This window comes from Dermacentor andersoni, chromosome 9, assembly GCF_023375885.2.
Source record: "Dermacentor andersoni chromosome 9, qqDerAnde1_hic_scaffold, whole genome shotgun sequence".
In the NCBI taxonomy this organism is placed as follows: Eukaryota; Metazoa; Arthropoda; class Arachnida; order Ixodida; family Ixodidae; genus Dermacentor; species Dermacentor andersoni.
The window spans coordinates 59,638,725-59,652,476 of record NC_092822.1 but is presented as its reverse complement, the minus strand read 5'-3'; the positions used below and the strand labels follow the sequence as shown (position 1 = coordinate 59,652,476).

The 13,752-nt window shown below is 46.0% G+C and overlaps 1 protein-coding gene across 1 annotated transcript in view; it reads left to right on the top strand.

Annotated features, from left to right (window-relative positions):
• Window positions 1-6,610: 6,610 nt before the first annotated feature.
• Window positions 6,611-13,752, top strand: part of LOC126528087 (prolyl 4-hydroxylase subunit alpha-1-like) — a 61,004-nt gene continuing 53,862 nt past the window's right edge. The window contains exon 1 of the mRNA XM_072284538.1: window positions 6,611-6,799. Coding sequence (XP_072140639.1) covers window positions 6,783-6,799 — 17 coding nt within the window. The 5' untranslated portion in view covers window positions 6,611-6,782. The remainder of the gene's footprint in view (window positions 6,800-13,752) is intronic.

Sequence of the window (13,752 nt, the reverse complement as noted above, 5' to 3'; positions counted from 1 at the left end):
TTGTTTTCTGTAAATGAAAAAGGTGGTATGCTTCTTTGCAGCTTCGAGGAAGAGATGATTAAAAAAAGTGCGATATGGATCCGGTGACTGCAGTAACTTCACGCCGAACAACAATCCGTGCGCGTGTTGGCCGGTGCACCATGTGTCTCTGACGTGGCCTTTGAGCTTGTACGGATGTCGTTTCGTTCGTGCTCGAAAATCTCGGTGGCCGTAAACAAAGCGTGATTCGTTTGGCAGGGCCGCTGAATAAAATATTGTGTAGCCTGCCACGTCAGGCTGGTTGTAATGGGAGCGAGGCAGGCCACACCATGTGCCTTTTTACCCAGCTTCTGTGCCCAGCGGCCGTCGAATCAAACTAGAGATTGCAGTAGCCGTCGACCTGTATGATGTTCTACATGCATTGGTTCACGCACAATCGTAAGCGTCTGTGTGACGGTGACATTGGGTGACACTGCTCGCAATCAATCGGCTCTCCTTTGCAGCCACCTTATAAGGCAAGACAACAAAAAATAGCGGTATCACGTACAGGACGTACGGATCAAATTATCTCATTTCAGAGGTAGCTCTGTTCAGTTATTCGGTTTACAGTGACTTGCTCACGTTTCGTCTTTTCGGCGGTCCGAATATTGTCCCGCAGGGCTGATACCAGCCGAGGTGGCAATGGCGTCGGCGTCGACCGTTGGGCCAACCTTGACAATATTAAGTCCCTCTGGGTCTGATGATGCGGATATCGTCTTTTGGCAGTCGCAGCATTTTGCTCGCTCGGATGATGTTGTTTTTAACATTTCCTCCACCGTGGGGCTTATTCTCGCCGCGTTTCAGCGTGCCATATGTGGGAGTGGGGTTAGCGCGTACATTTTGACATATTGCTCGGCGAGACACGGCGGTTTGCCAGCCTTGATCTGTTGTGATTTCCTCCGAGGCAATGTCCTCCCCAGACACTTGACATTCCATTGTTTAGCGAGAAAATGCACCCGAAGCGGCAGCGACAGCGTGGAAGAGAGCACCGCGCCAGCTGCGAGGTCACGCTATAGCGACTGCGAGCCCAGTCAGAGTTTACACTCGCTAGAGCTAGCGAGGCGGCGGTCGAGCGACGATGGTAGAGTCCTTGAAAAACGTGGAAATAAACACTCACTGCGTCCAAAAATGTGTCCACAAAGTCCCTTTGCCTTTGCGATGCCGTTTTACACAAGTATAGCTTTGAAATGTTAAGAAAGCGTCGCAAAAACGTAGAGTAAAGCGGGAGCCGAAATGAATGAGCAATGGCTCCAGCGTCGTCGTCTTCTACTACTTTGTAGGACCAAGGTGATCTTCAATTACCGCTGCTGCGCCAACCGATTCCAACTAGCTGCCTGCGAATTTCCTCATTTAATCGCCCGCCTTGTCTTCTGCCGTCCTCGACTGCGCTTCCCTTCTCTTGGCACCCGTTCCGTAGCCCTAATGGTCCACCAGTTATCTAACCTACACATTACATGACCTGCCCAGCTTCATTTTTTTTTTCTTAATGTCAATTAGAATATCGGCTACCCCCGTTTGCTCTGATCCATACCGCTCTCTTCCTGTCCCTTAACGTTACGTCTACCCTTCTTCGTTCCATCGCTCTTTGCGCGGTCCCTAACTTGTTCTCAAGCTTCTTTGTCAGTCTCCAAGTTTCTGCTCCATGTGTACCCTTTTATTGAAATGGGACATTAGCACTGCTTTTGTGCAATGGCCTTCCTCAAATTTTCAATGTCGTTTTCATCATCGTTTCCAAGAGATTCGAGCTCTGGAATTTCTTGCAGCTCAATAAAATTATCCTCTCTCCTGGTTGCACATGTGCAACACACAAGCGCCCATTACTGTGAGGCAGCATGGTTTGATCGTAGCAGCGTGAACAAAGTAACGCCTACGCTTTAGCTTTATCGAACCAGAGGCATTCTCAATAAGAAGACTTTTGCCGGAAGTGGCACTTGTTATAGCGCTCCTTCCATTCCACAATATTGTGCTCATTATTGCAGCACGGTGTCACCAACCATGGAGTCAGTGGGCATGTAGACTATCCAAGCAGGTTACCACCAGCACATCTTGTCTCTGCAACCTCTAAAGCAGGGGCCTTCACTAAACACCTTGGCATCATGTGTCGATCCAGGAAAACCGTTGAAACGTTAATGAATTTACTTGTTCCTATTCTCACATATTCCCTGGAGCAGCACAGACGGGAACTTGCGGTTGAGGTAGGACTGTGAGAGTTCAGCCGGTTTGTTGATGTCTGTGTGGCACCCGTCAATACAAGCTATATGGGGCTGCGCGGCCCTTTAATGGAGCTCTTTACCAGGAAGACCGCCTTGGTCCGTTGCCTGTTCGGCCATGCAATGACTTCTCTGCTTATGCTGTTTAAGATGTTAAACAGTCGCTCAATGCACACGTATCCCGAAGATTTGGATAAAGCAAATCTGTCAGCCATCCGTGTGCGCCCTCCTGAATAATCAGAGAGGAACGGTAACCTGTAGCCTTCGCTCCGGCACGCGCAGCAACTTCGCCTCACACTACAATGAATGTGATTTGTGCCTGATTGGCCTGATTTCTCACGGTGTACGATCAGCAAACGCTATAATGGCGCTTGTGCATGTGAAATATTTGAGACTGCTGCTATCGCACCGAATGACACGTCTTCCGTCAGCACTCCATCTTTGACCTTGACTGAGGCAGAACGGCAGAACTAACATATCTTAACAATCGCAATAATTCTGGGGAAATCTAATCGTTGTCTCGTTCTTCTTGGTCATGCGCGATGATGTACCCTTGTTTTCTTTATATTTGTGTTCCTTTCTCAATAAAGAATTCAGTCGTCAGTAAGCGTTGGTGTGCGTTCCCATTCTTGTCCTTCGTCTTTTCGCGCTGTTACCCTGTCGTATATGAACAGTGTCCATTGCTTCAGCAATGCGCAATGACGGGAAGGGTGCTTCCGCTTAGTTTGATTTTAGAGCGAAGCTCTTAAGCGTCCGTTCCTGCGTTGATCGTCGGTGTGCGTCAGCAGCGTTATACCTCGTAACCGAGTGAACGAGCACAGGCGAAAGGTGAAAACGAACGCGGAGTGCATCGGTAGATGAAAGAGCGCGTGAGGAGTAAAGTGGAGGAGGAGGCTACAGCGAAAGCATGAGACGGAAAGTGGAGGAGTAGCGGAGGGTAAACGGCCTACGCATGCGCTGAGTTGCAGGCAGCCACGGCATCTGCAGCCGCGTGGGTAATCTCATCAACGCTTTCGAGGGGAAGCCAGGGTGGCATGAGGTGGAAAGGGCTACGCTCGTCCGCGGCGTCAGCTGCTGAGGTCAGTCCGTGGAACCGTCGTTTGTGGCTTGCATCACTGCTCCTGCAAGGGGCTATGGCGAGAGGCTACCAGTAAGGCTCGATGTGACGATCCCTTGGGTGTTGTCGCCACTGACACTGGTGGCACGATTTCTCCACGACGAAGGGCCGTCCTCGTCGTTGGTGGAAAGGAAGCGTGAGATGAAAAGCGTAGTGGCCGCGCAAGACGGGCTGTGCGGCGACGATGGCTACAATATGGCGCCAGAGTAGCGAGCGACTGTATGGCGCGCTACTCACAGCGTTCTCTTCCTAGTAAACTCTCAGTTGTACGAACGTCAATTTATCGAATATTTCAGAATAACGAACTTTTAAAACTCCCCGGCAGTTTTCTTTCAGATTCTATGCAAAAATATTTCACTTAAACGAATTTCGGAACAGTTAATATTTCAGTTTAACGAACTCGCTCAGAGGATAGACTCCGCGATGTGGACAGAGATCTGTCATCAGCTGGAGGTCGATAGCAATACTTCGTTTGAAGACTATGCACAGTGTGACAGTGCACTGATTACCTGTGCTGGACATACGGATCTGGAGATTGTTTCCAGGGTTCGTCCTGAAGAAGAAGAGTGCGACGAAGAAGAAGCAACTGCCGAGCCAGTTTCAAGCCCTATAATTCTAGCTGAGGTTGTAGGGTACATTGGAAAGTTGAGAGACTTTGTGTCTCAACAGCAAGCTGTGCCAGAAGAAGTGTACAAAAACATTGACTCTTTGGGCAGTTTTGTTACTTCCTGTGCTTTAAAAGTACAAGTGCAGAAGAACATTACAGATTCTTTTTCTAAGTGAGAAAGGCAGCATTTTAACTGTTATGAACCTTGCACTTGTTGATATGTACAAATTTTTTTCACACATTTCTAACACTATGGATGCCATGTCTGTTGCACCATGAATTGCACTTCAAACTTTTGACTCTGTATACCATGTCTTATGTTGGTCTCGTGAATATTCAGTTTAGTGAACTTTCAGTTAAGTGAACTATTTCCTTCGGTCCCTTGAAGTTCACTCAAGTGAGAGTTCACTGTATAAACCTACATAATCATAAGGCAAAATTTTGACGCGCGCAGTGAGAACACCTATAAAGCTGCGCTCTAATTTCGCATTAGGGAGTATCATAATCGTCGGTAAATTTTGTTAAGAGCCATGCACAATCCATTTACTGCGTATTTTAAGATATAATGGAATTTGTTGTACACACTACGAAAAAGCTGCCAACACTTTACATTATTACTATAGCTGAAATGAAGGCTAGTTTGTTATTCAGGATCGTCAAATACCAGTGCGTAAAAAACAAAGAACGAACGTTAAGAGACATACACAGCTCTGTGTATGTCTTTTCAGATGTCTCTTTACGTTCATCCGCCGTTTTTTACGCGCTGGTAATTTAGATACTTGACATTACTCTTGCAACACTACCACACTTTAAAGAAGAATCGCAGAAGTTTCAGCAAGCTTATGTCGTATTCAAGTGGGGTTGGACAAGAAATCAATGCAACTGTTCAATACAAGAGGTTGAGTAATACATGCAAAGTGTTGCATAAAAACGACTTGGACATTACGGGTGGGTGTTTTCTCTCAGTGTAAATCGTCTTGCCTCGGGTCCACTTATTTCAGTGTTGTTTTCTTCCGGTAAAGTCTTACGCCAGGCATATTTTTCATGTGGCTGGATATCATTGCTTTCAGAATATGGTAGATGTGAAATAGTTGGTTTTCTCATATCTGGGGATTACGCATAGAGTTCTCGCATTGCGTCTGTATACTGTAAACGTGAAGGAAAAAAGTCACTAACGAACTGAAGATAATAGTGAGTTCCGCACCACTGAGCTTTTCATGATTCGGAAGATGCAAGAAATGGGGATAGACTAAAATTTCAATGGACAGAATTAAATGGCGCTGAAAGAGCTTAGAGAAGGAGACATTGGTTTACTTCGTCGACCAAGCGTATAACATTGATTAACGGTGCCAGAACACGGAAACCTTCAGTTTCGATCCAAAGTTTCTACAAGGAAACTTGCCTTTGTCGGACCGCTACACGCGAGGGCTCTCTTAAAAATAATGTTATCTTGATTAGTTAATGTACGGAGACATTTTTGGATCTGCCAAAGCCTTTGTGGCTTTAGGGACGGTGACAAGCAGCAACGGGCAACACCGTTCACAGTAAAATGGTCAACAGCCGGTCACTCTCAAAAATAATAGAAAATAAACAAAAAAACATGCAAAAATAACAAATTAAGAAATGTTTTTTTGATATAGACATACACAGAAGTACACAATAGTTATTGTACTACATATCAAACAATAAAAAAAAACAATTTTACTCAAGTACGCTGCACACTATTAAAGTAAAAAAATAAAGATATATATATATATTACAGAAGCAAATCGTGTACGAAATCTTTCACATTTTTTCGGAAACTTAGCGCGAAGAATTCTACAGGCAACTTCATAGAGATAACATGAACATAGCAGGCTCTAACCCATTCGCATACAGGACACGTGCACGTGGTAAGCCGACCAAAAGGAGCCCCAGAACGAAGTTCACGAACAGGCATGTAGGACCTGCAAAACTGTTGCGACCACAGATGCTCAACAAAGTAAAGTTTCAAAGAGCAGATGCTCAAAGTTCGGCATACGTAAAAACCAAGAACACAGCTATTGTGAGGCTTGTCAAGGACATGGCATGTCGTCGGAACATTCGCTCCACCCTTGTTTAGCCACTGTTGAACAGTTAAACGCCGTGACCAGCAATGTAAACCCTTTGCCTTGCTTCAAGTGCAAAGTTAATGCCATGGTATAGTTTCGACGTCTACGAAGAGTCGATGATTTGTAGTTTATGCTGGAGACGAGACGACACGCATGTGCATTTTTCTGCTGTGTATCACGGCGCGAAACCACCTTCAATACAATGGGCACCGGTTCCGAGAAAGGTGAACGGAACGAAGAGTTCCATGAACGTTGTGTTCAGACGAGCCCGGAGCAATAGACATCGAAATCTTAACCTCGCGTTTCTCTTGGCAAGAAAGGAACAAATAGCTGTGCATTGTACTGCTGCTGCTGCTGTAGGAAGATTTGACAGGTGACCTTTCCTCGGCGATATAGCTTCTCTTCAATGTGTTCTTCAGTCAATGTACTTCAGTCAAAGTACCGCTATTGACCGTACAAGAATGTGGTTTGACTGAGTGCTTTCTTTTGTTCACTCAAGTAACTATCAAGTCTACGAAGTAGTGAAACTGTTCAGCTATGCCTTCCGGCGTCAGAATACCTGGCAAGCTCAGACAAGGAGCAAATCCAGTTTGGAAAGCCGAGGACTCGGGAACCGCGCCACACACTCACTCAAGGCGCCAAATTAAACTTTCAGAGAGAGTGCACCCGCTTCGACCAAAGGACCCGGAGGAAGTGCCCGCACTAAAACGCACGCAAGTGAAGGACTAATCGTCGTAACTATGTGGACCACGCAAAGGTCAGAAATGGGAAACTTCCATTCCTATGCCTGCATTTTTGTTTCATTACCTCTTGCTCGGCAGAGTAGTGTGCATACTTCAGAAAGCGTTGGGCTGCCCGAAAGGAGTGCTGTTGAATGCGCGTTGTCTCATTTGTGAACTATTCATGTTTTTCCTTATCCTTGATTTCTGCTTCTTTTTTTTTTTTGCGGCCCGTTTTCGAACGTCATGTTTTTGTGAGTCGCAGCATGAAAGCGCCCGGTTCTGAACGTGGGCTTCTGTTTATAGACGTTATGAATTATGTTCCTGGTATGGGTCTCTACGAGGTGCAATGTGCGGTGTTTGGTCTACCATTAAAACTAACATACGAGTCTATAGCACATGCGATTTTTTTTCTCGCCACAATCGCCCGGCTCTGCAGCAGATGACTTGTGGTTGGGGACCCTGGTACCTTTCTGTGCGCTTATGCAGTACACGGACAAAGTTTCAACCAGCGTTTGTGGGTGAGGACCATAAATTTGAATACTGCGCTTTAAAGTGTTCACTTTAACTCCGGATCCCACTGTACGTTCACAGATATGCTACCTGAAGACGAATATTAATTTTCGAACTCTGTTTTAGGTTGTCTTATGTACAGAGAAAGAATGCCGTGACAAGCAGAGAAAGTTCCTAAGCTGCAGCCTGACCAGATATTCGCACTGCTTTGGAAAAAAACAGAAACGTGGACAAAATGAACATCTTGCGTCACATTAAAATTTCTACACTCAGGCCAATGTATAAAAAGGATCAAATATCATTAACAGCAATGGTCGAAAATAGTGGTAAAGAGACGAAAGTAACGCTAAATGACTGTAAATACAAATTCCTAGGCGAAAACGTATCAATACTCCTTATGTGACGTTTTTATATGCAACGAAAACATCATACGAATAGGGTCCTTTGTTCGCGCGTCTTATTCCTTCTTGTTTCGGTGATATTTCTGTAGAGTAAAACGTCGGAGAGATATCTAGGTTTTTGTTGTTCGTAGGCCAAAACTGCAGATTTTCCATGTAGTTTTCACTAAAAATTATTAGAAGCAATGATTTTTTTCTCGACAAGAACATCTTATTTAAACAAGTGAAAAGCCGGGTGCGCGTTTTATCGCGCTTTGCTGGACCAAATAAAAGTTTATTCACTCACTCAGTCACTCACTCCCTCACAGGAACATAGTACAAAAGGAGAGCTGCTAGGAAGCCATAGCAGTAAGATATGACTTGCTAGACTTGCTTATATATATATATATATATATATATATATAAGCTAGCAAGCCTATGTACATACAAATCTTTGATAACAGGCATTATTTACTCTTTTTAAAGAAACCACAAAAAAATGCGAGCACACTGCATAGATGCTTGGCCACGCTTCCTTTTACTTTGTTCTCTGCACCTGTTCTGCAAACTATAAAAAAAGAAAAGCAGGAATAGAAGTTCACACGGACGAGCTTCACAAGAGATGTGGTGCTTTTCTTTATCTTACAAGCCCTTGCTGACCTACATCACCAGTTGCATTTTGAATACTTGTGTGTCTTTTCTATAGTTGCCGGGCCAGCATACCTGTATTTTCGTTGTAAAGACATCCTCCCAAGGATACCACTGCCGTTTGCAGTGCAATTCAAGCGGTTCGTTTGGTATCGTCCTGCCAGCAGTCCAGCACGGGAATTTTGCCCCGGGCGCTTCGTTCTAGCAGATATATAAACTCATCCTTTAGAGCATGTACATCCACCGTGACGTAAGACATAATACAGCAAGAGACTTAGTCAGTAAATGATTTAATGAACCGGCTTTTCTTTCCTACAGGAATCCGAAACTGCGCCGATTCTCCATAGATTGTAGGCTCGCTGTAATCCTTATCATTGCAGTTTCGCTGCAATTTCGCGGCTCACTTCTTGCTCATATTGTCGCGTTCCTACCCCCCTCCCCCGAAATCTCTCGCGAAAAATCTTTCGCAACGTGATATGCCTTGACTTCTTTCTCAGGCGGGCAATGTTTCTTTAATTGCTTTTGCAACACCCGCATTATTTCTTATGCTTCACAAAAGGATGGCAAATGCTACACAGTGAATCACTCTCTGACCAATTACGGGCAGTCCAGAAGGTCCGCGATGTGGCTGAAGGGCTCGGCCTGACAGTCCCAACGTGGGAGCGGCCCGCGTCAACCTACGGTTGACCTTCAAGACCCAATAAAGTTCTTCATACCATATCATACCATACCGTACCATACCATACCATACAAAAGGATGGAATATTGTGTAAAACTTATTCGAGATGGAAAAAAAAATCGGGAATTATCCGGTTTTACCCGAAACCGAAGGACCCTCCATGAGAACCGCCTCGGTCGGAGACGTGTGTGGCACAATTTATTAATCCTGATTGGTAGCGCAAACCCCATGGTGGCTCAGTAGCTATATAACACTACACTGCTTAGACCGATGTCGCATGTTCAGTTCGCGGAAACCGCGGATGCATTTCGACGGCAGTGGAATGCAAAAGCTCGCGTAGTAGTACAGTAGTCTTTAGCAATGCTGCGATCATTGACTTCTCTGCTTCTTAGGTCGTCACGCACGACTGAGATTTGTCGATCCATTTATTTATTTATTTATTTATTTATTTATTTATTTATTTATTTATTTATGTTCACATTGCAAGCCCCGCTACAGCTATTCCGGGACTGGGGAGAACGTCACACGTGATATGCAGCCAAAACATTAGTCACTGGCAATGATCGAACATCTCCAGGCAAAGCATGTCGTTACTCTAATGTTAAGGGAAGGGAAAAAAAGCAGTGTTTGCACATGTCAGTTCTACATCCAAACACTAAACGGTTTGGCCCATGATAGCTCCGAGTACAAGAAGGTTCAGTGAATTCAATACATTTAATTAAGAGGGTGCAGCGTGACGAATCAATAATTGTCAGCAGGAGCATTTGGCTTTCAGTATGGTGACGTGCTGACAGAGGGTTTAGGATCAGATTAGATGCGTTAGAGGAAGGTGAAAACGCTATCACATCTGAGGCAGATAAAGCAGATAAAAGGTACAACTAGTTCATGTGTAGACTCGATCTTATTATTATTTTTTTTTCTGAAAGGGGTTCCGGACTGCCTATGTATATTCCAGGACTTGGATTAATATTTTGTATGTTAGCAGTTCAGTTCCTTAAAGAGTGACACGAAGAGTGCGTTGAGGGTATCTAAGTTTTACTGATTTTTTGTACACTACTTCGATGTGCTTGATCCAAGATTAATGATGAGTGAAGAGGAGTTAAAATACTCATATTCAAGAGCCGTTAGCCGTAGGAAATCGTTGAAGCAGTGCGACATAACAGAAGCAGTTAAATGGATGGAAACAACTTTATTTGGAATCCGGCAAATTTGACGACCCGGGCTCAGGTCTCCCATGAGGGGACTTCGAGGCCTTGCCTCGTCGCCGCCTCTCGGGCTTGCTGGACAGCCCACTCTTGTGTCTTGATGTTGGAGCTGCGCAGAGCGGCGGCCCACTTCGACGCAAGAGCCTCCGGAGCTACTGCCATTGTAGCTGGTGTAACCCGACACTCCCACAACATGTGTGACAGCGTCGCTCTAGTTAACTGACACAATTTGCAAATAGCAGTCGGGTATTGCGCGGGGAAAATGTGCTGCAATCGCACCGGACTGGGGAATGTTTGTGTTTGCAGTTGTCGCCAGATGACTGCCTGGCGACGTTTCAGCATAGGGTGAGGTGGGGGCAGCAACCGCCTGCCTAGCTGGTAGTGCTTGGTGATGTCATTGTACCTGACCAGGCGTTCTCGCGGGTTTTGAACCAGGAGTTCCGAACTCGAAGAGGTGGTCTCCGATTCTGTGCGGCGGGTCAGTTTACGCGCAGAGCGGTGTGCTACCTCGTTCAAGTTAATGAGGCCTTCATCGGTGGGGGTGGCGACGTGCGCTGGAAACCATATGATCGCGGTGTTATCGAAGTGCTGTCGACCAGCTTTCCTTAGAATTTGGAGAGCTTCGGAGGAAATGCGCCCCCGCGCGTAGTTGCGAACTGCGGATTGTGAGTCGCTAAAAACTACCTCGCAGAGGGGGTCGGTAAGCGCAAGCGCAATCGCTACCTCTTCCGCTGTTTCGGGGTATTCCGTTGCGACACTACACGCGTGCGTAAGCCGGGAGCTAACGTCTACGACTACCGCCGCGAACCGGTGTTCTCGTGTGTATTCTGCGGCGTCTACAAAGCGCGCAGTCCTCTTTCCACCCAAGGAGCGCAGCAGTGTCTTGGCACGGGCCTGGCGTCGGCCCCGATTAAATTCGGGGTGCATGTTTCGAGGTATAGGGGCGACAATCAGCGTGTCGCTGAGGTCGGATGGAATGACCTGTTTCTGACCGTGTTGGACGTGGTAGTTGAAGCCGAGTTTCTGCAGGATGTACCGGCCCGTGGCTGTCAGAGACATGCGTTCGAGTTGAGAGGTTCTTTGCGCTTCCACGATTTCCTCAAGCGTGTTGTATACCCCCAGCTGTAGCAGACGAGCAGTGCTTGTGGACTCCAGTAAGCCAAGGGCAATCTTGTAAGTCTTGCGTATAAGGGTGTTGATTTTCTCCCTTTCAGTGACATTCCAGTTGTGGAAGGCAGCCACATAAGTGATGTGACTGATTGCGAAAGAGTGTATGAGGCGCATGACACTGTCCTCCTTCATGCCCGTGTGCTTGTTTGTAATGCGTTTGATCAGGCGGGTAGCCGCTGTAACCTTGCCTTCGATTTTGCGAATAGCTTCTATGTTTGACCCGTTGGCTGTTATATGCATGCCTAGGATGCGTATCTTCGGGACTCGGGGAATGCAGGAGCCGTCTTGTGTATAGAGGATTATGTCGTCACATTGGCGCGATTCGGCTGTAGGCTTGGGCCGGCGGCGCGGGCGGTAGACGAGCAGCTCCGATTTCAGTGGAGATAGTCGGAGACCTGTGTCTTGGAGGTAGGTTTCGACTGCAGAGACCGCTGCTTGTAAGGTGCATTCTATCTGACCGTCACTGCCCTTGTTGACCCACAGGGTGATATCATCTGCATACAAGGCGTGATGGAGGCCATCGATCTCGTCGAGGTAGGCCGGGAGACCCAGCAGCACGAGGTTGAAAAGGAGCGGGGATATGACCGATCCTTGAGGAGTGCCGGTGCTTCCTAGTGTATGTTCGGCGGATGTCATGCTGCCGACCGCGAGGGTGACTGTGCGGCGCGACAGGAAGTCTCTGACGTAGTTGTAGCTTCGCTCACCCAAGTTGAGCTTGTTTATGCGGCTCAGGATTGCTGCATGTGCTACATTGTCAAATGCCTTTTCCAGATCTAGGGCGAGGATGGCCCGGTTGCCACTAGTTGGGTCATTGATAATCTGGTGGTAGAGCTGGAGCATGACGTCTTGAGTGGAGAGGTGTGACCGGAAGCCCACCATAGTGGGTGGGTAGGCTCCAGTGTCCTCGAAGTGTTGGTTGATGCGGGAGAGGAACGCGTGCTCCATCACCTTGCCAACGCAGGATGTGAGGGAAATGGGCCGCAAGTGATCGAGGCTGGACGGCTTGCCTGGCTTCGGTATCAGGACTGCTTTAGAGCGTTTCCACGCCTCTGGGATGCGACCTGCTCGCCAGCATTTGTTGATGTATGCCGTAAGAGTGGTTATCGAGGCATCATCGAGGTTAAACGAGTTAAACGTTAAATCGAGTTAAACGCCGTAGCAAATAACACAAAGGCAGTTTTGCTGAAGTCAACACTCATTTTTCAGGTACCACACCATGACTTAGTGTCAGAATGCATCGTTCAGAGCAACGTGCTCTTCAGGAGAAGTAATTTTGTGGTATAGCTCGCAATCGCGAGGACAGTTTCGAGCGGTGCACCAGATGATAAATGAGCAACGGGGGAGTTAGAATCTGTGTAGGACACCTATTGAGAGCACTGATAAAGAAAGCTGGCTATCTATTCAATGAGTTCAGGATTATTTAGGATGAGCCAGTTTGCGCCGAATGCGTTGGACAAATCATGGAAATTGCGTCAGCCGTTATCTTAAGATCTCAAGATTTAGAAATGTCGTGAGTGAATTAAACCAGGTGTGTTAAATTACTGAGACCACGAGGAAAACAATGTTTACACTTTCTTAGTATGTTGTTAGACTCTAGGTGCGTCAGGACATGCTCATAAATTATATTTTCTAGTATAGTTTGCAAGAATCAGAGACTAGGGAGATCGATCGTAAGTTAACATCTGCTTGTTAACATAGTTGTATAAAGGTATAATTTTAGCCCATTGCCACCCAGAAGGAACGAGTGCAGTCGGTAGTGACTTGTTAAGTATAATTGAGATAACTACTTAGCCAAATGAAGTTACGAACAAGAAAAACATTGCAAATTATAGCAGTATCCCTGCGCTTCTTACTACCGACTTTTAAGACTAAGTTCTAAACGCCGTTGAGCGACACATGTAGGGTGATCACAGACTTCAAATGCTATGCCAGAAATGGAGGACGTTCAAAGTTATCTCTAGTAAAAAGGGATTGAAAATATTAGTTAAAAGCACGTGCAATTCTGTCATGATTATTTGCAGATTCTTCATTAATTGCTGCCATTTCGACTTGGAAGAATGGATTGCCAAAGCTTCTTATGATCATTTTTAAGCAGCTATAGTTAATGTTACCCTAAAATAGAAGTCTTTCCCTGATTTCGATTCTGATTCTCCTTCACCTCATTAAAAAGAACAGATATGACATTATCAGCGCTGTACTTTCAGTGCCCTAGTTTACTCAGACGCCGTCACAAATGCAAAATTTTTATCTTTAGCTTAAATTCTTTGTAGTTTAAACATAGACAAACCACTGAACACCCTCCCTTCCCCATGAAGTAAAATGTATCTGCTCACACATCCACTATTCAAGACGCTTTGTTTTAATGCGAAGCATAATCCAAGCGGAAACTGTACGTTGCT